The sequence below is a fragment of the Exophiala bonariae genome, assembly GCF_035927105.1.
Source record: "Exophiala bonariae strain CCFEE 5792 chromosome Unknown scaffold_10, whole genome shotgun sequence".
Taxonomy (NCBI): domain Eukaryota; kingdom Fungi; phylum Ascomycota; class Eurotiomycetes; order Chaetothyriales; family Herpotrichiellaceae; genus Exophiala; species Exophiala bonariae.
In genome coordinates, this window is record NW_027042485.1 from 711,483 (window position 1) to 736,282 (window position 24,800).

Consider the following 24,800-nt stretch of genomic DNA (forward strand, 5'->3'; position numbering starts at 1 on the left):
AAGTTTCATTCGGCCACGACTGCTGTACACTATCAACTTGACACGGACCTACACCTGCTATGCACTGCAGACCTAAATTCAGACCCATGACAATTAGCAGAGAAGGCAGCTGGCTTGATGTGCCTCTCGTTGTCTTGCGCACAGCTGGAGGTGTAGGAATTCGGAATCTCCATTGCATCGTCCAAGATCATACCAACAGGCGAGCAAAGTGGTTGACGTCGAAGTCAGTCCAGTACGACTGAAGGATCTTAGACATCCACTGAAGAACAATAGAAATGTTCCAAGAAATATATATTATGTTTTGCTTTCTCTATCTATCAACACGCGTGCATCTCTGCTCCTGTACCATCCAATTCTTCTTTAATCTGACCAAATCCACAATCTCACCAGTTCCATCAAGCCCCCCTCCCGGTTAATATCCTCCAGGCGAACTCGAGAAATAATCACCGGTAGCACTGGACGGACTCAATCTCCCTTCGCTGCCACTAGGGCTACTACTGACACCACTCCCACCACCACGCTTCGGCCGGGTCCTAGTCGGAGGGATCATCAATGTCGAGGCACCACCAGCACTCGCGCTTCCGCCACCAATCAAGCCTGATACGCTCCTCGAAGGCTCGAGATATTTGGGTCTCTGCACCTGTCCGCCATCGCCATCTCGGAACCCAACTCCGACGACAACTCTACGCAACGCCTCGCCCCGCGGATCAATACCCATCAAGAAACGCGCGAGTTCCGACAGCGCCTCGAGATCGTTCTTACGGCGCGCCAGCCTCATCAGGCGAATGACGTAGCCTTCGAATATGCGGGCGTCGTGGCGCCGTGTCGTTTCGCTGGCGGTGGTGTCATCGCGAGGCTTGTTGGGTTGTTCAGCGGCCTTGTCTAGTTGCTCTTCCTCTTCCTCTTCCTCTTCTTCCAGTCCTTGTAGGACGATGAGATAGCCGCTCGCGGTCTTGAGGTCCTCGAGGGCCAATGCTTCCTCGAAGAGTGTTAATGCGGGAGGGAGGTGTGCGAAGAGTGTCCGCCACGAACTCAGTTCGGTTTTGCGGATGCATTGTACGACGGTCGAAAGGTAGTTTGTCGGTGAGAGAACGAGCTGGAGGAAGGATAGCACGGCCGGTAATGGTCCCGGGTTTGTGCTCTGGTCTGATGATAGCCTTGGCAGTGGTTCTTCCGTAGAGCCAGGTAGTCCAGAATTAGTGTTTTCCAGTTCTTCGTTCTTTAGTTTTTTCCTCAGATCGCGTAGCCGGTCAACTTCGTCGTCGAGGACGTGGTGAAGTAAGATTTCCAGCGCATGAGGGAAGTAGCTGAGGTGGTTGTATTGATTCGCGAGACCAAATGCCGTGGCGGTATCATTGGCTTCGCACAGCTGATGGCGGAGGACGTAGGGGAGGAACAGCTGGGTGCGGATGCTCGAGCGGAACTGAGCATAATTGACGTCCCGCCGTTGCACAAGCTCGGACTCGATGCCCAAAACGATGCCTTTGGTCAAGAGAATAGACAGTGGATAAAAATCGACGGGCATGGATAGTACTGGGGTGGAGTTTAAAGTCCCGTCTGCTGCATGCTGGAATAGGTCCCGCACATCGGGCCACAGTCTGAGGTCATCGCCACTAAAGACCCATAGGGAGTCTCGAAGAGAATAATGATGGTGAGTCCTCATGGTGAACGACGTTCCGGGTGAAGGGGTTGGGGGAGCAGATTCTTCTGGACCGGTGAAGTTGTAGTAGATTTGATCACGCATGAGTATATAGTACTCAACGTGCTGTGCAATGACTCGCATGTCGTACTTGAGTTCATCTTTGTCGTTACGAGATGATTGCAACAGGACCAGCTTGTCATCTACCAAGAATAAGACGGAGGCAAACTCCACATCCCTAGATGGATCACCATTCCGAAGCTGAACATCAGGAACGACCCAGCTCACCGACCGAACACGACTGGGTGCACGTACGATCCCATGAAATGCGATCTGTCCAACTTGGACAAGCTGTGCTCCGCGAGGCGTAATGTTGAGGATGTAATGATAGAGAATATTCTCATATGTGTAGACCAGCAGGGAGTCTTCGCCTGACGGGCCAACGAAAACAATCGGCATTGAGAATGCTTCCGTATGGAGTGGATGTCGGCCAAGATCGAGCTCTCGAGAATAGAGACGGAGGTCGTAGCCCGCAGCATTCTCAGTTGCAACAGCCAGGATGTGGTTGAACCAGCACATCCCACCACGAACTGCGAAGGATGCTTCAATCGCAACATCTGAAAATGTCTTCCAGCGTCCACTTTGGAGGCTGTAGTGAGCTAAACCCCGTCTGCCGGCTATTGCAATGTATCTTCCATCTTGTGAGACGACACAGGTTTTGATGGGCCACTGGTTGTGCAGATACACGGTAGGGTATTGGGCGTGATGCCACAAAGACGCCTCGTTCGATATCGAGGTCAAATCCGGAAGTTCATGACCACGGTACACGGTGAGTTCAGAAGGGGTCTGTAGGAGGGCCCGTACAAGATTAGCACATGAAAAGCAGGCCATTGCCGCGCTCCGTGACATTTCGACCTTCCATATTCGACTATCTTCGCGGGAAGTGAGGAGGATTTCCGCCCCACCACTAACCCATGTGGCTCGATCGGGCGAGAGTAGCCAATTCTCGCTGTTTGATTGAGCATGACTTAGATTGCCATGGAAGCTAGTGGCACCTTCCTTGCCAAACACCGACCAAGTCGCCCAACCATGTTCGTAGCCAGCGAACAGACAATAGCCATCTGGAGACCACGTGAGGCACACGATTGCACCTCGTGAAGCCGGAGATGTGGATTGTTTGAAGTGGTGAGACAAGGGAATATTGCCAACATAATCCTTTGCAGAATAGCAAACAATGTCTCCCACAGTTGTTGCGATGGCTATGAGAGAAAATCGAGCATTGATGCTGACAAGTTTAGCCTCTCCCGCATCGGGTTTGTGGAAGCAATAGCCGTCAAATAGCCTTGGAGAAGGAGATGTTGAGGACTTTGACGATGGTACGGAGTCCTCTGAAGATGGCGCTCTCGATATATGTGGTTTTGCTCTCTGCACTGCATATGCATGCCCACATTGTGATAACCAGACGAAAAGGTTCATAGCCCGATCGTGGACCATGGTCGAGACGCCGGTCTTTTGACCCAACCAATCCATTTTCGCCACTAATTGGGTCACGGCATGGGAGCCGTCCTTTTGTGGCTCCCATTTGATACACTGGATAGCAGCAGGTTTTCTTGTTGCTACTACCAACTCTGAATCTTGTGCAATAACTGCGTTGATCCCGGCATCAATTTTGAATGCCCGACGAAATCTTAGTAAGACTTCAGCGACACCTACACTTTCATCCACACCAAAGTTCCTCATCAAATTCTGTCGCTTTGCTTGACTGTAACCGTACTGTTGCTGGAGAACACGAGCATTCTGCTCACTTTCGATCGCGTAGGTGATCAAATAGCTCTCCCTCGTACGAATTACTATCGTAGTCGCGTCTGGTTTGAGAGCGAGCGCGAGATTCGCGCCATATGTCTCCAATGATTTAGGAGATCTTGATAGTGATGCAAGCAGAAGCACTGGTCGCATGGACCAGATGTCCAATCTCGAGGTAGTGATCGTGGCGAAGACATGGTCATTCTTTGCTGCCTGAATATCAATGATGGCGTTCGCGTTCGAGTTCGAATCCGAGTCCTTGACCTCGAACTCGGCCCTTTTTCCATTCAGTCCCTCAGCATCATTGTGATCGAGACCGGTGTCATCGTGAGCTGAACTGGACCCATGATTTGCATAAATTTGAGGCACGGTACATGGCCAATACATAATTTGGAGTGCCAAGGGCCGAAATCATTTTCATCGCATCGTTATAATCGATTATGGGACCAATCAAACGGGTCACCAAGTTCCCAGATATTGATACGAAGTATTCTCGTCGTCAGTTGTGATGGGGAAGGAAGGATATTGAAAAGGAGAATAATGGTAGTTTGATGCCAAGCGGCGACGACGACGACTCACTCGGATGTTCGAGTTGAGGTCATCCCTAATATGACCCAGTGGGGACGAAAATCATGCCGCCCTGTCCCTTCTGTTGGCCTAACCACTGCCCACATCTTCTCTCACCACTGCTAAAAATCACATAGACTTATCTAACCATCGCGGGGAATTCTTTGTGACTGAACAACGACGAAGATCTAGGTCTCGGGCTCTGCTACACGCCAGATCAACCTAGCACCACTGACTTCCTTACTCCTCAGCTTAGATAAGGCATTCGTTGCTCTTTCGAGCAGGTTGGCGCCTCCCACCTCGAGGTACTCATTGGGTTCGATTGTGCCGAATGCTAATGCTTCAGGCATGACAACCGATTGTAAGTTCTGGGCCAGAAACTCATTCTTCTGATAGAAATGAGTCCTCACCCCAACGGCTTTCACCCCGTCCTGCCAGGTGACCGCCTTTTCAACATCCATCAGATACTCCGGTGTGACATCTACTGCAGCGTCACGGACAATGACAGGCAGCATCACCGCAACAATTGCTCTTGACTGAGCGATTACGGCGATTGGCAACAGACTCTTCTGTTGGCTGCCAACACAGTCTAGGATGAACGGTACCACAGGCGTGTCCCCGGTTATAACACTCTGGACTGCCTCCAATATCCTCTGTGCAGTGCCTCCTTCTCTGTAATCAAAGCATTGCCGAGCGCCATACCGCCGCAGCTTCTCATGATGATGCTTACTGGCCGTGACAAGCACCTTTTTATATCCGTACCACTTCAACAGCTGCAGGCAATACTGACCGACACTGGTTCCTCCACCCCAAATCAGGATCCAGTCGTTCAGCTCTCGAGGCACGAATCCCGAGGGCTTCGGCCAGGGGAACTCGAATCCGAAATCATGCGTGAGGGTATGCCAGGCAGAAACAAAGTTATTACAAGTAACGACCGCCTGTCGAATGTCAAACCCTCCAGTCGCAGAGAGTTTCCCCAGCATTGTTTCTGGCGTCGTGACATATAGCTGATGGGCGCGTTCCTTTTTCTGTCGAAAAGTGTAACCGAAGACCCGATCACCCGGCCTCAGCCGTGTTGTGTCGGGTCCGACTTCCAGCACCGTTCCAGCCACGCTCGAACCAAGGATATGTGGTGGATTGACCAAAAGACCTCCATCTGCCTGATGCAGGTCCAGCGGCGTGGAAACCGTCCATTCGACTCGGATGCGCACTTCGTTCGCTTCTGGTGCGATGGTCGGCACCTGGTGGATCTCGAGAGGCTGCCCTACACCGACCGTCACAACTGCTGGGTGAGTGGCAGACATACTAGATGTTGATGGTGTTGTAGTGCCCAGTAGAAAATAAAATCCAAACCGCTTAGGGAATAGGTCATATAAAATCGAACACACAGCTCCTTTTTATACAGCCCACGAGATATAGTTTAAGAACCTCGCTTGTTCGGTCCGACTCAATAGAAGTCCAACAAAGATGCTCATCTTTCGTCACTTCAATTGAATCTCAACGATTGCAGTGATTCCCGCCTCAAAACGACCTTGAGCATCTCAACCGACGGCTGACAAACAGAAACCACCCAGGGCAATGGGCGATGCAGATCGAAACCGTGTACTTCATGTAAGCTAGCACGCTTCCCCCTAAGTGACGGTCCCGGAGACCCCTCACCGGCTAGTGACCGAGTGCCGCGGACTTTTTCAAGTGTTGCTGAATAACTAAGCCTTGCAGGCAGGAATGCTACAGGAAGTAAATTGATTACGATGATACCAGGCCAGGGTTTGACTGGGAAGCAGATGTCACGGCACAGGGCCTTGTGATAGATGGGAGTTTCAATTCGAATGAAGGTGAGATATGTCTCGATATGTGCAGCCTGGAGTCTGTCTGTCTTGCATCTTGCAGCGCAGCGCGCGTCAACTATTTACCTCCTTCTTCCTTGCCCCGGCCTAACTCAAATATGTAGTTGGTAGTATATGGTATCGTTCCAGGTAGCTCCATAGATCGCTCCACGATCCTCGGTAGGTATGTATGTATGTATAAGTATGGCGGATATAGACATCGAAGAATAAAACCAAAGGGATTCGTAACGCAAGAGCACCATCCAATGAAGTTGATGGCGAGATACTCAAAATTCCTCTCGGGGCTTCCGCATGACGCTTGTCGTCTTCCATACCTTAAACCCCACGAGGGCAGCTGGGAAATTAATCTCCCACGACTTCCTTTTCGTCCTTGTTGGAGTCACTGGTACCCCAGAACCGTCCGTCTGCACGGCCAATATTGCAGAAACCCACTCTAAGCCAGTCTTCAAAGCCGCTCGCCCATGTCGATTCCATGCCTGGTGACTCCAAGCCAAAGTAAAGTCGAATCAACGCCTCAAGAACCGGCCAAACACAGCGCCCACCTTATTCTTGCTCTGGCGGCGCCTCGTCTCTGCCTCATCTGCGCGACGTATCATCTCCTCAAATCTGTCGATGCTCGTAAGTTGTTGCTTCGCCGCAGTTCTGGCAGGTGACGCGAGCTTCAGACTCGGTCCCGCCCGCAGCGCGTGGATTAGAGACTGTAGGCCATCTTGATCGGTGCCACTGTCGACACGGACGCGGCGATGGCGCGTGATGTCCGGGGGTGCGTCGGCGGAGATGTGTTCGTAGTCTTCCTCGTCGTCGTCATCGAATAAATCGTCGTCTTGGAGGTCGGCGAGGCCCTGACGGGTGCGTGGTCGAGTAACTTCTGCTCGCGTAGTGGGAAGAGATGTCGCTGAGCCAAGATTTCTTTTGCCGGTGGTACTGCGTGGGACTGATTTCGCGGGAGATCGAAGGTCGGTCCCAGGGGTAACCACCTCTTCAATCGGGATGGTGGTGAAATCAGTCGTGAAATTGTCTTGATTCCGCCGGTGGGATGCTGCGAACGTCGCGCCGTCGCTCGTTCTTTCCATTTCCGACTCCGTGCCAGTATCGTACTCGCTCGAGAGGCGCATGAAGATCTCGGCGCCAAAGACACCAGGTTCACTTGCCTGGACCGTAGGCAATTTCCATGCTGGAGGAGCTGACGACTCATCCTGGGGTCTCGCCTCTATGATGCGTGACAACGGTGGGTGTTGGGATCGTGATTGCTTGTGTCTTTGGAGTGACCGCGGGCCAGGCATTCGAGGTGATTTGGTCCCTGTTTCCCGTCCTCCGACATGCTGATATTGCTGCTTCTGGGCTGCTGGGCTTACTTCGGGACTTCGGACGATCGATGGCACACCAAAGCTGGGTATTTGGGGAGCAGGACTTCTCGAGACATGAAGCGTCGCATTGGTCAAAATGTTTGGCTCTGGCTCTGAAAATTCACCTGGCTCTTCTTCGTCTTGTTGAGTCATGAATTCTTCAACAGCAGCCTCTCGGGCAGGCGACTGCCACGGTACGGGTGTCGGTGTCCTGGCAGCAGCACGCCGGGCATTCCATGAATTTGCTGTTATTATATTAGGTCGCGATTCATCGTTGGGAATGTCGTTATCCACAGTTCGGTAGTATCTCCTATGCACATGAATGTGGGACATTGATTGGGTATCAACTTCGTGCTCTCGATCATCATCTCCGCTGCCCGCAAGGTTGGAGAAATGGAGCTCTGAACCCTTGTTACGTGCCTGAAGAGGTAGTGACTCGGCTGATTTGCTCGAAGGGCGCCCGTAGAAAAGTGATGGCCCAGCGTTCGCATCGCGTTGTGAGGGATAGGGTAATCCTAAAGACCTTCTTTTGTCATTGGAACTAGTGCGCTGAAGTGGGGAATGCTTCTGCAATGGAAGTGGCCCGAAAGGATCATCAAAATCATCGGAAGCTTGCCTGGTATGCTTGTGGACAGCCCTGAAAGCCCTGAGTGGAGACTTTGGTGGAGGTTGAAGCTCATCGACCGAAGATCCATCTCTAACCGGAGAGGGTGGAGGACTTTTGGTTAGATCAAGTCGTTTTTTCCCTTCAGAGGCTGAGTCTTTCTCAAAGTGCTGCGTAATCTGCTTTGTGGGTGGTCTAGCTTTAGGAATGGGTTTTGGCACCGTCTTCGCACTTCGTACCGAGGTCCCGGGCGTGTTGTCGACATGATCATCTTCATCCGAAGAGTCAATGAAACTCGTTCCATTCTTTCGGCCCGCGGAAGTCGGCTTGACGACTTCAGAGGAGAGTTCTGGTGATGCAAGTAACTGTTTGGGCGGTGATCGTTGGTTTGGGGTCTGCGCCCGAGGCTTTGGTACATCAGCAATCTTCGTCAAACGCGCTGAAGAATCGAGGAATTGCTGTAAAGATAATAGTGCCTCGCTATGACTGTTGGGTGATGCTCTGGACGCAGTTCGTTTGAGAGATACTGCTGGAGGTCGCGTGCCCGCAGGAAGCACCGTCCCTGAACGTGGTTGCACAGTTTGCGCTGCATACGCCGTAGTTCGCTTCTGTGGCTGAATCCCATTTCGGACTTGGCCGGGTTTGTTGCTCGAGAGAGGAGGTTCGCCAGCATGAACCGGTCGTGGATGATGAGGAGAGGGATCATATGGTGATGTGAGTCGAGCACCAGATGATCGGTTTCCCTTCGCCGAGTTTTGATTTGGCGGCTGGTCGTGATTTGAAGCATCGTCCTTCTGTAATTGCCCATTTACCGTATCAGCTGTGGGAGTACGAGTTTGCACGCGAGAGCGGCGACCCTGGCTCAACGGCCTTGCTTGAGTGTTCTCGTTTAAAGCATTCTGGCGTGACGAGCTCCGGTCGGTGTAGTTTGAAGCGACGGTCGCTGGTCGCTCTCTTGGGGAAGAGATTGACCTCGGCACATATCCTGTTACTGATTTTGGCTTGTCACTCTGTGGAGTCCGATGTGCGCCAGCAATACCATCAGATTGCTGGTTAGCTGGGAAAGCGATGATGCCTTGGCTGGAGTAATTTGCTAGCACAACACTGTGTGAGTATTTGCTCGGCATTGGAAGATGGAAAATATCATGATCCTCGTACAGAAAGTCGCACAAGTCAAAGTCCAGAAGAAGAGAAAGATGGTTGAGAACAAGAGGTTGAACCTGAGCTGAAAACAGTGTCGGCTGCTGCCGTAGACCAGTGCTTCTTGAGGTTGGATTGAGCGCGCGGCTGGTGGATAAAGGTTTATTTTATGTCAAACTCTTGTCGTTGGTGCTGGGATGGAGACTTGGGAAAGAGCTGAAATCATCGAAACAGCCAACGCCACATGCACACCAGAAAGGAGGAAATAAAGTTTGGCAAACCTATGGCATCGGTACTAACGAAGTGTTTGGGCTGGAGAGCGCTGTCTACTAAGATCTCAATTGCAGAGAAATCAGGGGGTTGATGGAGCATAGCCGTCGAGATGTCACTGCATCACTGCATTGTTCTTTGGTGGATACGAAGTCCGTGGGCTAGTCGGCAAGCTTGTGGCATGTGCATCATTATTGGCCTATCTGATAACTCGATTGCAGAGATGAAGATTCATGACATGTCTAGATCGGAGATGCAGAGAAGGTTTGGAGCCTGTGAGAAGCGAAAGTGGGTGGGTGCTGGTTGAATGATAATAGGTATGATAGTGGTCATTTTTGGCAAGCCCGGCCTAGAACACCCCTCCTTTGAAAAATGTTTGTGGGGGAAATGCGCCGGTGGCGAGCATGATGAATAGCTGAAAGGGTTATCCCTAGCACTAGATAATAACTAGAACTTAAGCGAAGTAATGGTTAAACCAAATGGTGGTAGCTAGCACGACACCGATAGCCGGGCACCTCGCCTTGATAACTAGCCCATGCTCCGCCGCACGCTGCAGTATGCCAGGATCGAAATCTTCAGGTACCATCGGCATTAATCGCGGGCATACGCAGATTGCGATGGTACCTAGGTCCTCCATTCTTCACGGCGACGACATGAGAAGACCACACCTCCTCGCGCCCCAGGGGCAATCGCAACTCAATTCCGGGGTCCGGGTTATTTTATGAGGACGTGCAACCTCAATGTGGATGTCCGCATCACTTCAATGTGCTTACTCCGTAACTAGTTGTTCCAAACCTGCCTCAAGCTTTAACTCCTGCTCATAGGTAGATCACCGTGGAGCATTTCTCAAAGCAGTTGATGGACGGTTGTGCTCCAAACTCAAACCAACGGCTACCAAACTACCGGCGTGGTCCACTATCAACGACTCATCTGGTACAGGATGAAGAATTCAAGCGATACCACATTTCGAAAGATTCAGTTACTGAGGTCGTCGGTCTTTAGCTACCTTGGGCACCTTAGATGCTAAGTACCTTAGGCAGGTACTTGTACCTGGACCGCATACTCCGCACTTAAAAAGGTACCCGGAGTCCTCGGGGTAGCGCGAAACCAAAGTACGCAGTACTGAACCATCTAGTTACATCTAGTCTCGGCTTAGAGGGACTCGTGACCTTTGTAGATACAATCACCATATACGAGTACGAATGTCAAGGGAGTGGGCTTCAAGATTGGTAATACCAATAATAGAATCCACGTCCTCGATTCGATTTCAATCAAAATATGGGCATCACTGAGGAGCATGCTTGGCGGTCTCGACAGTAGGTTACCTACCTATAAGTACCTAGGTAGTTTCGTCCTACGTACGGGCAAGCAGACAACATCACATATGGGCCCCATGAGGCGCTGGACCAGATCTTTAGTAAATTTCAAAAGCTCATCTCAATCATGTGATGTGTGTAAACCCTTTTAGATTTCAGACTGAGGGACATACGATGACATCCTCCTCATCCGTGGGATAGTATTCCTCCTATCTCGAGGCTATCCATGTCAATTGCTCTGCGCGTTCAACCTCATTATCAGCGACTATGATGTACATCAATGGTCCAAACATCCGCTTATACCTGCTTCCCTCGTTCTCCATTCCATGTAGAGTCATCATGCTCCAATCCCAAAGGGATATGCTTGTCACATACGCATAATTACCGCCCAAACGCCGCATGCTAAGTCGTATCTCGTAGCCACATCCCAAAATCCTCAGATATTTCCCAAATACCTCTTCAAGATGCTGCCATTTTTAAATCCCAATACTGACGCCATCAAATCCACCAGAGCCTTAATTGCAATAGCCACCTCGCCCGAACGGGTCCAACCGTCCCAGTACCTGGCTGGGAGCTTCGTTTGTGGTCACCGATTTTTTTTGGTCCGCCAAATGTGTTTGCCTTAGTCATTGAAACTACCACCTTTCTTTTTGCTTCCGCCGAATAACTTGGTCATCTTTTTCCAACCTCCACTCTCACTCCTCTGAGATTTGGGGAGAGGCATTGAAGTGAAACCACTCGATTGTCCATGGTGGCCATTTCCACCACTGATATGCATGTCGCTGGTGGGGGGTGTTGTCGGGGGCGTCACCATAGATTCTTGATCTCCTGGTGGTGGACTCTCAAGACCACCGCTACTGTCGGTAAGGGCACTTTCCGAGACAGCGGATGAATGTGAAAGATGTGTCGAAAGGCGTGATCCACTTTGTCGACCGAGAGCTGAAGAGAGTGATGAAGATTGAGTAGGACGGTGGGTTTGCGGAGGGGATCGGGTGGCTTCAAATGAGGCTGCCGAGGTATTAGGCGGGGACCGCTTCCGTCGGGAAGGTATTCGGTTGTGCAGTGCACGCTCATCAAAAGTCAAGTGGGACACTTCCATCTCCTCGGGTTGCCAAGCAGACATGTTGGTGTACGTTTGTGCGTATGAAATGGTCTTGAGGCTATCGCAAAAGGGGATGAAGATGGAGTCCGACATGAGGTCGTACATTCTCTTGATTGCAGGGTCAAATGCCTCTGGTTGTGGGGGCCTGAAATCTGCAGAAAGTTCTACCAGATCATCTCGTTCCTCCGCAGGCAAGTTGATCTCACGCGGGGCTCCTGGTTTGACATAGATGTCTAGAATTCGGTTCCAATCCTGGATCAAGTCAAAACCCTCATTCGTGTCGATGGTCAGAGGTATTCCCGCCAGTTGCGCTGAGACTTCATCGTACTTTTCTGCATACTTTTTCGCCTCGGTGGTGAATTCTAGTGTCTCTAGACAATGTTTCTGAGATAGAAATGCGGTATATGCGGCGAGGGTGTAGGGTTGAGGGGCGGTATTGTTGAGTACTTCGTCTAATGTCGGTCTGACTGGTGACATGATACCGTCCTTCCGAGACCTCATACTGATGGGTCTCGCCCGTGGGAGGTCCTCGCCCGACATAGCGAAATCCTCTGGGACGTCTTCCAGGGGATAGACTGAAGGCTCAAGGTGTGGGGAAGGTTCAGGTGTGTATGGCCAAGATAATTTGTTCGACTTCTTCCTGATCATTGCGCTGGACTGAAGCCTCCTTTCGCTGTCGTGGTGGATTGATCGACAGAAACAAAAGAGCGGTATGCTTGGTGGGATGTATTAAGAGAAGATAAGGCGACGAGATTCCAGTAAGGCAGACAGAGAGTGAACGCTAGCCACCGCCTAAAGGCTGATTTTCAGTTGTCGAATGTTGCTCGAGAGCTGCAACAATAGATGAGAGAACAAAATCTTCTTTGCCCTCTGCCCCCGAGATCTAATCTGCGAGTAAACTTCTCCCTGTGTCACAGAAGGATGCTGTATGACAACTCAATGAGCGATCCAGAATGTATGGTGCGTTGGGAGTTTGTTGTCAAGAACTGCCAAAATTCCAGCTGAAGACAGGTTGATATGTGATCAGGGACAAAGCTATGCCAGCAAGCGACCAGGTTGTATGCACGGATGGGTGTCGTCGGCTTGTGAAGAACCGTCCGAGGAACTTCCTTTGGAGAAATATAGAGGGAATCGACGAAATGGTAGGAATTATCCGGTTATGGCAGGCAGCTGGCTCTTGTCTAGACCCTTGAGGCTGAAGGAGTGACTGAGGTTGGGTTGTGAGGCAGCGGGAATGGTAAATCAGCACAGTTGGCTGAGCAGAGGATGTCGACAAAGGTGATGTGGTAGGAAAGTAGGTTGACGACACTGTTGGTGCCGCTTGTGGTAGTAGTGGACAGGCTTGGTGAGATCAGGGCACCAGCACAGTCATGTTGTAATCAGACTGGTGAGTCGTAACGAGGAGAATGAGTTTGAGAAGTGGGTTTGCGTTGTGGAAAGTTAGGTAAGAGTCATGGTCCACAACATGGATTTCAGCGCAGGCGGATCATAGTACGGGTATCCGTAGATGTGGGTGGAGATGTCGTGTGTACGAGTAGGGTCTTTCAGTGAAGAGGGAATTGGATTGTGGATTGGACTGGTATGACGGGCTGGCGGCGTCAGTGGTTCCAAGGTGACAAACGGCCGGCAAGGATGTTTCGGTTTTGTCCTGCACAGGACCTGGAAAAGACGGAAGAGAAAAAGGATTCGGAGATGAATGGAGATGGAAGCTGCGAAGTGGAGGAGGTACGAGTAAGCAATGATACAAGCAAAGGTGAACTGCGGGTGGTAAGGCAATTAGGTAGCGGACAGGCACCAAAGAGAGAGAGCATGAAGGCACATCTTCCACTTCCGAGCCTTTGAAAGGAAGGCATGAAGCATCAAGAGTCGCTAGCCCTGGCAGTGGCAGTGGCAGCAGGCCAAGTCAAGAGAAAGAAGAGGGAAAGGGCGACCGGGCTGCAACGTTGCCTCGCTAGCCTCCCCGTGAACCATTATTATTTCTCCACTGTTCAAGGCCCAACCCCTCATCATTGGGTCCATGACACAAGGGCGTGCGCGGTACGAGGTAGGTGGCACAGGTTCACCATGATGGTCCAATTCCTCTTTAAATGGGCAGGCATCCTCGTTTCCATCGGGGCCCTACCTGGAGATTCAGCTTAAGAACATCTCAACGGCGAGACTTGGACCTTTCACACCTGCTTCAACCTGACCACAATCTGAGGTATACCCAGTTTGATCGACACACCGACTGATTGCCAGACCAGGGGCTGTGCCCATCTTCCATTCTTTGCAGGTAACGATCGCCACCCCCAGGGCCACAGCCTATTGTTACGGGCCCTTCAGGCTTCTAGTCAGGCTTCCTTCCGGCTTCTACCACTTGTGTTCCATTGCTCGTTCCACGCCTTCTAGCCTAGAAATTCATTCTCCTTCTGTGCGTTTTTCTGGAACGCCACTGGCACCCACAACATGATCTTCATGTTATTTTTCAATGCCTGATCATTCCCCTCTCACGTGCCACTGTCGCGGATTCGGACCACACCTTTCCCCCCCTCTCGTTGCCGCCTGGCCTGTACAAGCCACTAAAGTACACTGCAGTATTAACACGCTCTCTTATTCGACCAGTCCCTGCCGCTCAAGACATCATCATCATCATGTGTTGCTGGGGGCTCCAATTCGTTTCAGGAAAGCCATTTACCCTTAGGATCCATTCCTGTTCTGGCTACCCAGGATGTTTGATCTCTCGCTTCACCTTGCCCTGCACCCACAATGGCCATCTACTTGTGACTTTGAATTCGTAACTAGTACAGTAAAGGGAATACGGTGTACGCCCAAGCCACATTCTCCCACCACCCTTCTTCAGACGACACTGACAGTCAGCCGTGGATAATTCTCTTCTCAGCATTGTGGCAATAGGTATTTTTGGCGACAGTCAAACTTTGATGAAGTCACACGTGATACTCATGATCAGCCAGCCCTCCAGGGCTTTTCGACTTACGAGTACTTCGATTTACTAATGCTCCGTTGTATCTCGTTACATACCTACCTAGGTAGGTGGTACTAGGTACATAGATTTCAAATGGATTATGACGTAGTACGTCGTATAATTGTAATACTAATACCATCCGCATTGTTTGGTCGGCGCGTATAACAACATCACCCAGTATTCCAGCCGGAAGATCATACTGCCGACGAGCATTCCATTGGCCGCCGCTCTCTCGTGTTCTGGAAGCCTGCCAGACAGAGAAAATCCCGACATTTTACCTTTCCGGTAGTCTCCCCGTGAAACTGTGGCACGTGGGTCAAAGAAAATTGGAGCATTTCCCACTTCGCGACGCCTCCGTACCCTCATCCGAGGCGTTGCGAATCGAGGACCTGGAAAAAATCTTTTTCCGGTCATCGGCACCCATTACTATTGCAACCAAGGACAGGGCTCCGATGCGAGTCGTATATCTGAGCGGTGCGAAGAACAAAAGTGGCTAAAACGCTCTGGTACCCTGCTCCGCAACCCATCATACGTTGCAATCGACTCCAGCTCCACCAGGAAGAAAATGCTTTTTGCATGAAAGGGCCATGATCACTTGGCCTTGGACTTACCGTCTCGCCGGTAATAATGCAAGACTCCGGCGCAGAGCCTTCTCAGCCCGAGCAGATGTTGTTTAGTAGCTCGACTGCTGCATCATTACTTGTCCTTCTTGGTCTCGGGACAGTCCCCTGTGCGGATCCGGTAGCATTCTCCTTGCTCAAGATTCCCCTTTTCCAGCTCCCAGCCGGCTGCCTCAACGCGTGCCACGATTGCAGGCCAGTGTTCGTTGTTCTGATCAAGTGTTTGTTTGAGACGTGCCAGAATCTCATCGGTCTGTGGGGGCAATGACATGGGTTCTTGAATTCCCTTCACTCCCTCTTTTCGTTCGCTTAGTGAAGATGACTGAGATCTCAGAAGCCGCATCAAATGTAGAAAGCCTTTGGCTTGAGTTACACTTGAGGCGTCTGCTGTCAAAACTATGACTGCTCGATTGGTTGTCGTGTTCACCCATAACAAATATTTTTCTTCCCGGAAGATTTCCAATAGGCGTGCGAAGCTCTTGTCGACATCATCTGAGCCACCTATCGCGCCTAGCTCGTGCAGTCGCATACATTGAAGTAAGTTATCCACAGATGCACCGATTTTGCACGACGAGAGTAATCGGCCTTCAGCTGTGCGCAAGATTCTGGCTCTCCCTAGGACCGTTTCCTGCCTGCCTACATCATTCAAGCTTTTGGTGTGTCCATGGAGAATTCCGTCAAATAATAAGACAGCCCTCTCAGTGTTCAAGGTCGACAACCTCACGCTTTTCACTGCTTTCCAATTGCACCACAGATGTAGTGCGAGTAGAGGCAGCAAGCAACACCATGTCTCTAGCGTACCTTCCACTTTGCTGACGACCAATCCTCCTACCCACATGCCGATCAAACTGACCACAGTCTCTTGACTGCCATCCTTGGCGTTGAGTTCGCCAATGTTTCCTGCCTTTGCAAAGTGGGTGCTCAATATAGCCTTGCTACTCCCACCAGCGACACCGCAAAGAGCACGACAGGCGTTGCTCACACATAAGGTGAGTGCCCGCCCAAGTATTGGCAAGTTCGGGCTGATACAATCAAGCACAAAGGCTGTGTCATTGACAATGTCTGCGAAGAAGCGATAGAATTTCACATCGGCCTCGATCCTCTGGGAGAAACGATCCGCGAATGCAATGGTTGCGAGTCTTCCGATAGTGGCCTGTGCGATGTATAACAACATCGTGGTGATTACTGACGCATCCTCAGACCCAACTCCCATCCCTACAAAAACAGCCCGGGAGGCCAGAAGGCCGGCTATCGTAGAAGCGAATGCTTGTAGGGAATCGTATATCTGATATGGCGTGTAATCCGGGGTAACTGTTGCAGGATATCCTGCAGGGAGGAACGGGCTCAAGTACCGAAAGACCTGAGGATTTCCGTCTCTTGCGATTGTTACCGGAGACGATTTGAGCGTACCAGTAGAGACATCGTATCGATAGTTTGCTGTATTGTGACCCGTGGTATCAAGTTCTTGAACCTGAATCGGAATGTCCATCGTCATGGACAGGGGATTGCGTTTCGATGAGTTGAAAGGCCGCTATCTTCTCTATGATCATTGTCTATGTATCTGAGAAGTTTTATCGATTGATTCAGCTTTGAGCCACCAAGTAGTCTAAGGCCATGTCTCTGAGTTAGGGTGTTTGAGACCAATATTAGCCTTGATATGTAATGGACATCATGGTTTTAAGGTTGCACGGGCACAATTTAGGCGTGTACGGCAGAGCATTGGATATCTAACGCTCTCCTCTTGGGCCACGACGACGACACACCACCATAACTACCTAGGTACTTGGTTCTACGCTGCAAGTTTCTATCCTTGGCATTATGGATAGATCAGAGAGCATTCAAGGACAGAAACCACGTTCACTAGAAGGCGGACGAGTGCGAGAGGCGATCTTCCCACGCATACAAAGACCGCTTTCAAACCCTTCGAGGGCAATATTGGTAGGCGCTGTTCTGGCAGCATTGCTTGATGGCTTCCCACAACAGCAGGGACCATCGTTCCTTCCGCAATAAACCAAGACAACACCTCCTCTTCCCTTTCAAAGGTTTGATGTCTTTCCTCGTTTCCTTCTAGCAAGTTCTTCGTCTTCTCATATTTGCTTCTTGGGCACTGCTGCGTAATTCTGGCTTCCTGGTTGCATCAGGTGCCAGAGCTTACTTGTCTTTGCATTCCTTTGGCTTCCATCTCACGCCGTATCCAAAACACACATCGATTTCATAATATGTCTTTAATCAGCAAGGTTTCATCTTGTATGCCTTGCTGTTTTCGTGTCCACCAGTCAGATGAAGATGAATTCCCCACGAACCCGAATACCTCACATGCCCAGTCCCCGATATCTGTCAAACTTTCACCCAGCACAGTGCCTCATGCATCCAGCAAATGCAAGAATGGCCCTACGGACGATGATGAAGCTTTAAGAGGCATCTTCAGATCCACTTCTTCAGTTCGCGGATATCAAACCGCTTCCGAGCAAATGCAACTGCCGGCACCAGAACGTCCCTCGTTCGATGTTGACTTCAAGTTTGGCGTTCAAGATTCGGACAAGAAACCTCCTGGTCGATTGGGACGACTGAGTAACCATATCAAGCAGAGGCTTTCCGAAGGGAGATTGAGCAAGACCAATTCAGTGGACCGAGATACCTCTGAGGACATCGGCCAGAGCCCTCCTCTCGGCTTGAACACTGAAGCACTCATGATTCCAAAGTCCAACGGCCTTCTTGAATTGATCATATCTCGCACAGGCAGTGAGCGAGGATATGACAGTGACGCCAAAAGCATTCAAACCATGCTTCTCAAGGCGAGTGATCCTTTCACAAAGTCAAGCCCATTGGCCACGAAGGAGTTTGCGAGTGTTGTTGATGATGCTCTATCGTTGACTGCATCTCCCATCCGTTTCAAAGATGATAGTGACCAATTCAAAATCCATACTCAGAAGTCCTCAAATGACCATGTCTCTCACACACTTGCAGCCCGAACATCTTTCACCGAGGCTCTTTTGGCCGAGAAGGATTCGTCACCAACCGCTGCCCTGCAAAGGCTGAGCACGTGCATATCAAATGGTACCATCAAGCTCCCAAGTTCTCACAATTCCACCGGTGGCCTCAAGAATGATGCAGGGAGAGAGAAGATATTAACCAATCCGGCGGACTTGTCCTCTGCAGAAACTATGTATAACACCAAAGAAAAAGTTGAGATTCTTTCGACGCTCAATAAACTGGGCAATACTGTTCTAGCAGCCCAAAGAGACAGCTTGGCTTCCATGCCTGAGAGTGATCTTCGTGCTAGTATAGTATCGAGCCTCGACCCAACTTTTATCAATTTCATCTCCAGATTCGCAGAACCAGACAACTCGAAACAAATTCAAGACTCGTCAAATCCTTCATATGACCCCGGCTCAACTATTGTGGGAGAGAATATCTTCAGCTCCACCTCCAACATTTCCCGTTTGGACAAGAAGCGGGAGTCTCACAATACTGAGCGAGACCTCAACCCATGGCAAGGGTCAGATCAAGCCTCCGTGCATCTCTACAACATGCGTATCTCACAAAATCTTGCCTGTCCTTCACTCGCCGCATATACCTCAAGGCCGACAACCAGTCAAACCACGATCTCAAACTCCAAGCGACCTTCCATGAACGTTGGTGTTTTTACAAAGCGTCAGTCTTCGGACAGTTACGTGTCTCGTCGAGTGACCACTGAGCATAACAGACGGCCATCTGATCCTCAGACAAGACGACTCTTTGAACCAAGTGACACGGCAGATAAACTGCGGTCTCAGTGGAAGACCGTGACATCATACAACAGCGGAATCAGCGACCCGAACTTGAGGCCTGTTCGTTCAGGGGATGATGGATCTTCATTCTACTGGAGCGATAATGAGCTGAAGTCCGGCACCAGTTCTCTCAGAGTTCCTCCTCGGAGGAATCCCAATAGTTTCGCCATCGGTGGACGATCTGAGTCTATCAGTTTTCCGGTTGGCTTTTCGACCAAGAGCATCGACATGGTTTCTGAAGTAGGGGGAGATAGAGGTGTGGGGAGAAACGACTCTCACAATCGACGTAATGACTCTCGGCGAAGCAGAAGCAGCAGTATGCCAGTGAACATCAGACCGCAGCACTTGCATCCGGAGAACAGAAATAGGTATCTCAATTACACTTCAGACAATGAAAAGTTGAGCGAGATCAGCATCGGAGTGCTTGAAGATGCTAGAAGAGAAAATTTGACCGAGATCAGTGTCCAAGCCATTCATGACGCGCGAGATGAGACTATGAGCGAGATAGATCACACTAAAATTCTTGAGAAATGTGATCAAAGGCTCTCCCTTCACGTTCCTGTGGCATCGGATCGACGGCGGTCAAGGAGTGAGTCAAAGGACCTTCGAACCCACTGGCAAACAAGAAGACGATCTACCAGTGGAGCCACCCAGAGTTTGGGTCCGCCAACACTTCTCGAAAGCACAACGGACATGTGGCAACGAACCTTCCGGCAAGCAGTAGCTGAACCACATGATGAGACCATGGGAGGCTTCTTTTCCACCCCCAGATATGACCGAGACGGCACGCGATGCAAATCGAAGGGAAGCAGCGTCAGCAATATGGACCGAGATGCAGTTGATCCAATGACAAATGGCCCCCACGATGACCCAGAGCACCCTCGACTTACTTTTGATTTAGAAAAAGAGTTGGATGTCGAACAAGGACGGTCGCCAATTCTGCCCACCTTAATGGAGAACAACAACATCAGGAAGAAAAGTCTTCTTGATTTAGGTCGACGATTCGCAGGCACCGCCACCAAAGACAGCTCGGAAACCCGTTCTGAGAATTTGACTCCTCTGAGGGACATACTCGGGCTCTAGGGACGCTTCCCGAGTCATAATAGGGCAGAGCGTTGCGGTTCCGCTGGAGTGGTGGATGGTGTGCAGGTTCGAGATTTTGGTCTGATGCATGATGGCAAGAAACAAGCTTTACATTTTGTTGATTGTCCACATTTGAATACATCTGGTACAGATGTCAGTATCCATACCCCTGGCTCATGGAAGACGGTACCATTTGGAAGAAAGAAGCGTGCTGAGAAGCTGTCAAGCAAGAGCATGACCTTACCAAGGATCAGCAAGCTGACTCCAATCAAAACCCGAACAGGCATTCGAGATCGAAAGGGCTTCGCGCGTCGTTGGAAACAGTTGTACAAGAGCAACAGTTGGGAGATGCGTGCGTATACTCATCATCATGGACATCGGAGCAGTATCGGTGCTGGTGCTACTGCCGAGTTCCCAGACCTTGAATGTATTCCAGGTATTGGCAATTTGGAAGGCTTAGGGCAACATGCGGCTGATATTGATGGCACCTCAGACTCAAGACAACAAGTTGTTGGGCCAACGGCGAAAGCAAGAGCAGAAGGAACTCAGAGCGCTGCAACGTCAGTCAACCAAAATTGGATCCACACTTATTCTGATTGTGTGGGAAGTATCTCTGCACTGAAGAGTGACTCAGATCTTCCAGATTCCACTCGGAAGGATGCTCAAGACACACATTTTTATAGCACGAAAAACCGTGCACGATTCACGAATACAGACCTGCGGGACAGCACGGTCAATTTCGCAGCTGAGCTGAGCAGAAAACACGAAGAAGCCAGGGAGGGTCTTCTCGCACAGGTTAGCAAAATGCAGAATTGAGTTAGTATGAAGTAGGGAATTGAATCAAGAAATTCATTGATAAACTAGTACTGAGAACTAGATACGGCGGTTTCCTGAAACTCAAGGCTGCATAAACCTGCAGCGTCCTCCAAGCACGAAAGTGCAATTTCTGATCATTAGTCATGATGTCGTACGCCGGATCATATGCCAATGACACCAGCCGTTGGCCGCTAGGAGCCCACCCTGCGTATCTTCATTTCGCGGTTCCAAGGGGTCCTACAAAACGTACCAACAACCCACCACGACCAACACAAGAGTTCCAACTGCCGACAAGCCCAGGACCGACGCACTGGAACTGGCTGTCATGGTGGTACTCGCAGTGGGAGCTGCAGTGTATGTCTTGACGGTGGTGTTGACAGTGGTGATTGAAGTGCGGGTGGCATGGACAGTGGTGGTGCTGGAAATGGTGTGGGTCGTGGAAATGGTGGCGGTGATGTTGCCGCAGGAGGCGAGTGATGAAGAGGAAGAAGGTGTCTCATTGTATCCAGCAGCACCAGGAGTCGTCATGTTTCCGCAGGCGGGTGCAACACTGGCTTTGACGGCGGTGGGGGCTTTGATCACGTCTAAGACGGCCATGATGCGTGCAATGTGTGCGAAGACGCGGTGTGGGGTGGGTGCGCGTGCTGCGGCTCCAATGGCGGTGGACGTGCTGGCTGCGGCGGTGGCGGTGCTCACGGTCGTGCTGCGGTGAGTGGTGTGATGGTTGGACGGCTGGACTGCGGTGGACACGATGACGGGGAATGAGGTGTCAAAAGAAGACGAGGGGGAAGCAGTTGACATGGACAAAGTGCCAGTCGACGCGTTGATGTGCAGACCAGTCGCGATGAAGGTGGAGATGTTGAGGAATGGAGGATGGGAAGTCTCAAGCACAACATACGAGGTGGTGTTGACGATGATAATTGTTGTCTCTGTCTCTGTCTTTTCAATTGCAGAGGTGCTGAAGGTTGTGGCGGTTGAGACTGCAGACTGCGAGATGGCTTCAACTGCGGTGGCTGAAAGTGAGATTGAAGACAAGGCCACGGCGTAGCTGGAGATGGCAGGGGCAGGGCCAGTTGCAGATGAGGTGTTGGCTGCGGTCTGAATTGTGAGGGTTGTGGTCTTGGATGCAATCACAGATGACAAAACGCTGGTGGTGGTCATGTCGTTCAGAACAGACGTGGACGCCATGGCAGCAGACGATGATGAGGAGCCAGATGAAGTCTCAGCAAAGACAGAGGAGGTTGAAGTCTCATTGTTCATGACAGATGTGGATGCAATAACACTGGACGAGGGAGAGCTACTCGCAGTCTCAGCAGTAAGGCTGGAACTCAGAGAGCTTGCAGTGGTCTCAATGGTCTCGGTGCTTGGGAAGTCAACAGAGACGGTGGTTGCAGTGGTGACAGTGAGAACAAGGGTGGCAGTAGAGTTGTATGAAGTCAACGAGCTTGTCAAAGAAGACGAGATTGTGGCCATGACACCTTTGCCGCTTGCACGAGTTGCAGTCAGGTTCATGATGGGAAAGGGATGGGGAACGCTATTGCTTCGAACAAAAATCGAGAAATTTCCGATGGGGACATGAGTAGCATTGAAGACAGGACGAATGGTGCCACTGGGGATTGTGTCATTGTCTGGAAGTTGTTGATTAGTGATTGTATCAATGGGTCGACGCGTTAAAGGGGTTGAGACATACCAGAAGCAAAGCCATGGAAAGAAGTTGTGCTGCCAGTGGCTGCAGTGGTAGAATTGGCACAACCTGGGGGGTATGATTAGGAATTGCTTGGTATTCTCACTTTCGGAACGATATGGGGGGGGTGGGACAAACCGTGAGTACGGGTCAAGGCCTTGGGAACAAACACAGAATTATTACTGCCAACTGGAGGAGCTGTTAGATATAGTGTTGTCTTGTCATGGGGATCAAGGGTTGAACTTACCAGAGGTTGGGAGAAAGACAGGGCTGTCGATTGGAATCCACACCGTGAGAGTCTCAATGTAGTACACAGAGACAAACACGTTCTTGGTGACAGTGACCGTAGCGACTGAGTTGTTGCAAGCTGCAGTAGAGCTGCCAATGGGATTGAAAGTCGAGCCATCAGAGGCTGTAACAAGAACTGTGGCAGTGATGTCGACAATAGTGGTGGTTGTAGTTGCGTTGGAGCCTGCGACAGAACTCACAACACCAACCAAAGGAAGGACAAGGAAGGGTTTGATGAACTTCATCTTGCAATGAAGGTCGGGAGAAGTGGTGATAGGAGAAGAAAGGAGTGTTGCTTATTGATGAAAGAATGTGGAAGTGTTGACTGCTTTCCAACAATGAGCGAAGGGAATTGTTGTAAAGGGGTGAAAACAATTCGTTGTTGAGTCGGTAAGACGAAGTCTTTATATCTTCGAATTGTGGCACCAGATCAACTCGACGAGGCTACCGCTTGGCAATGATCAGTTGCAAGGCTGTGATATTCACGACGGTGTGATCACTGAGCATAGCTAGCTCCGTAAGTGATCCAGATCATGATCTGGGGATGTCGTGGCCTCGATGTATAGGTGGCCGTCGTAACGAACAACGACCGGACACAGATGGAGCGGCCACCCGTTCCATCGACCCAGACTCAAGGCCGGGTATAATCTCCTGGGAAAACCCAAAATGAATTCATGATCATGAATCCCTTCACCAGCTTGGCAACCTAGCCAAAGGTGTCGAGGCACTTTTTGTCAGCTGGATTTTGTCCGACCTCACACCGCCAACTGAAAGACAGACCCATCTGTAGATATCCAAACGGTGAGAGCCTCGCTCTGGACCATCGGTCATGGCGAGACCGACCCCTCTCTTGGAATCCAGACAGTGAGAGTCTCAATGAAATACACAGAGACAGACCTGTCGGTAGGAATCCAGACAATGAGAGTCTCAATGAAGTACATAGAGACAGACCTGTCGGTAGGAATCCACACTGTGAGCGTCTCAATGAGACACACCGAGATAGACCCATCTATTGGGATGTGAGAGCCCCGCTCTCTTCCCACTCTGCAGGTAGGAATAAAGATAGCATGGGTCCCCCCCAGAACGCTTAAAGAGGAAGACAGATCCGTCTGTTGGAATCCAGACGGTGAGAGCCCCGCTCTCTTCCAACTCTCCAGGTAGGAATGAAGACAGGGCGAGCCTCAGCCTCTGCCAAATCTTCGCTATCCCTTCGGAATGGCGGCAAGTCGAGCTTGGTAACCATCAAGGCCAGGGTGTTTCACAAAGCGTGCGCTTGGCTACATTCTGATGATGACCAGTTTCTGTCCGGGAAACTGGACGATTACCATCCTGGCTTTCGAATACCCTGGCGACCGCCAACGTCAATTTGTGTCTGGCGTTGCCAGTAGCACCTCCGCAGACGCATTCGCCGCTGTATGCCAGAAAATCGTGGCATAGGTATCACGTCTGCATCAAATGATCTGAGCCATTTTTTCCGATGACCGCTCTAGGGTATCTGTATCCAAGAGAAGCCAAGAATTACCACAACACCGTGAGACATCAAATCTTGTCGTACATGACCTACTTTACCGTCTCTCTGTGGTTTATTGATGTCTTTCGGCGTTGGCAAGACGATCCTGTTCCTGCCAGTAACTTGGACCGTCTCCGATGTACCGTTCTTCAGATTCCGACTTGTTTCTTGGAAGCCACAGATCCATTCGAGCTTGAAGTCCAAGATAGGGATGAAATTCTTCAGACACCACTTGTTGAGATTGCCGGCTTTGTAGCCATGTCCACTTTCACGAGAAGTGTAACAAGGATAAGGATCGCGTCTGATGGACCTTCAGATTCAGGAGCTTGAGCTTGAGCTTGAGATTCAGACTCGGAGTCACCACGTTCGAGAGGAGACAGAGAGAAAGATTTTCATGAACGTATTGATCGATACGTTTCTGTTCGAGAAGAGC

General features: G+C 50.6%; 8 protein-coding genes across 8 annotated transcripts; 2 read left to right on the forward strand and 6 right to left on the reverse strand.

Annotated features, from left to right (window-relative positions):
• Positions 1-412: 412 nt before the first annotated feature.
• On the reverse strand, positions 413-3,829 carry LTR84_001535 (uncharacterized protein; the record flags this gene model as incomplete). The annotated part of the gene is made up of 1 exon (XM_064845159.1): positions 413-3,829. The coding sequence occupies one exon, from the start codon at positions 3,827-3,829 to the stop codon at positions 413-415; it is 3,417 nt and encodes a 1,138-aa protein (XP_064707417.1).
• A 368-nt stretch (positions 3,830-4,197) lies between these two features.
• On the reverse strand, positions 4,198-5,313 carry LTR84_001536 (uncharacterized protein; the record flags this gene model as incomplete). Its single annotated transcript, XM_064845160.1, has 1 exon — positions 4,198-5,313. The coding sequence occupies one exon, from the start codon at positions 5,311-5,313 to the stop codon at positions 4,198-4,200; it is 1,116 nt and encodes a 371-aa protein (XP_064707418.1).
• Positions 5,314-6,362: 1,049 nt separating this feature from the next.
• LTR84_001537 (uncharacterized protein) lies at positions 6,363-8,933 on the reverse strand (the record flags this gene model as incomplete). The annotated part of the gene is made up of 1 exon (XM_064845161.1): positions 6,363-8,933. One exon carries the CDS (start codon positions 8,931-8,933, stop codon positions 6,363-6,365), a length of 2,571 nt encoding a protein of 856 aa, XP_064707419.1.
• A 2,221-nt stretch (positions 8,934-11,154) lies between these two features.
• On the reverse strand, positions 11,155-12,282 carry LTR84_001538 (uncharacterized protein; the record flags this gene model as incomplete). The annotated part of the gene is made up of 1 exon (XM_064845162.1): positions 11,155-12,282. The coding sequence occupies one exon, from the start codon at positions 12,280-12,282 to the stop codon at positions 11,155-11,157; it is 1,128 nt and encodes a 375-aa protein (XP_064707420.1).
• A 3,010-nt stretch (positions 12,283-15,292) lies between these two features.
• LTR84_001539 (uncharacterized protein) lies at positions 15,293-16,705 on the reverse strand (the record flags this gene model as incomplete). Its single annotated transcript, XM_064845163.1, has 1 exon — positions 15,293-16,705. One exon carries the CDS (start codon positions 16,703-16,705, stop codon positions 15,293-15,295), a length of 1,413 nt encoding a protein of 470 aa, XP_064707421.1.
• Positions 16,706-17,435: 730 nt separating this feature from the next.
• Positions 17,436-20,069, forward strand: LTR84_001540 (uncharacterized protein; the record flags this gene model as incomplete). Its single annotated transcript, XM_064845164.1, has 1 exon — positions 17,436-20,069. The coding sequence occupies one exon, from the start codon at positions 17,436-17,438 to the stop codon at positions 20,067-20,069; it is 2,634 nt and encodes an 877-aa protein (XP_064707422.1).
• An 84-nt stretch (positions 20,070-20,153) lies between these two features.
• On the forward strand, positions 20,154-20,885 carry LTR84_001541 (uncharacterized protein; the record flags this gene model as incomplete). Its single annotated transcript, XM_064845165.1, has 1 exon — positions 20,154-20,885. One exon carries the CDS (start codon positions 20,154-20,156, stop codon positions 20,883-20,885), a length of 732 nt encoding a protein of 243 aa, XP_064707423.1.
• Positions 20,886-21,122: 237 nt separating this feature from the next.
• On the reverse strand, positions 21,123-23,102 carry LTR84_001542 (uncharacterized protein; the record flags this gene model as incomplete). Its single annotated transcript, XM_064845166.1, has 4 exons — positions 21,123-22,513; positions 22,576-22,638; positions 22,753-22,767; positions 22,817-23,102. The coding sequence occupies 4 exons, from the start codon at positions 23,100-23,102 to the stop codon at positions 21,123-21,125; spliced, it is 1,755 nt and encodes a 584-aa protein (XP_064707424.1).
• Positions 23,103-24,800: the final 1,698 nt, after the last annotated feature.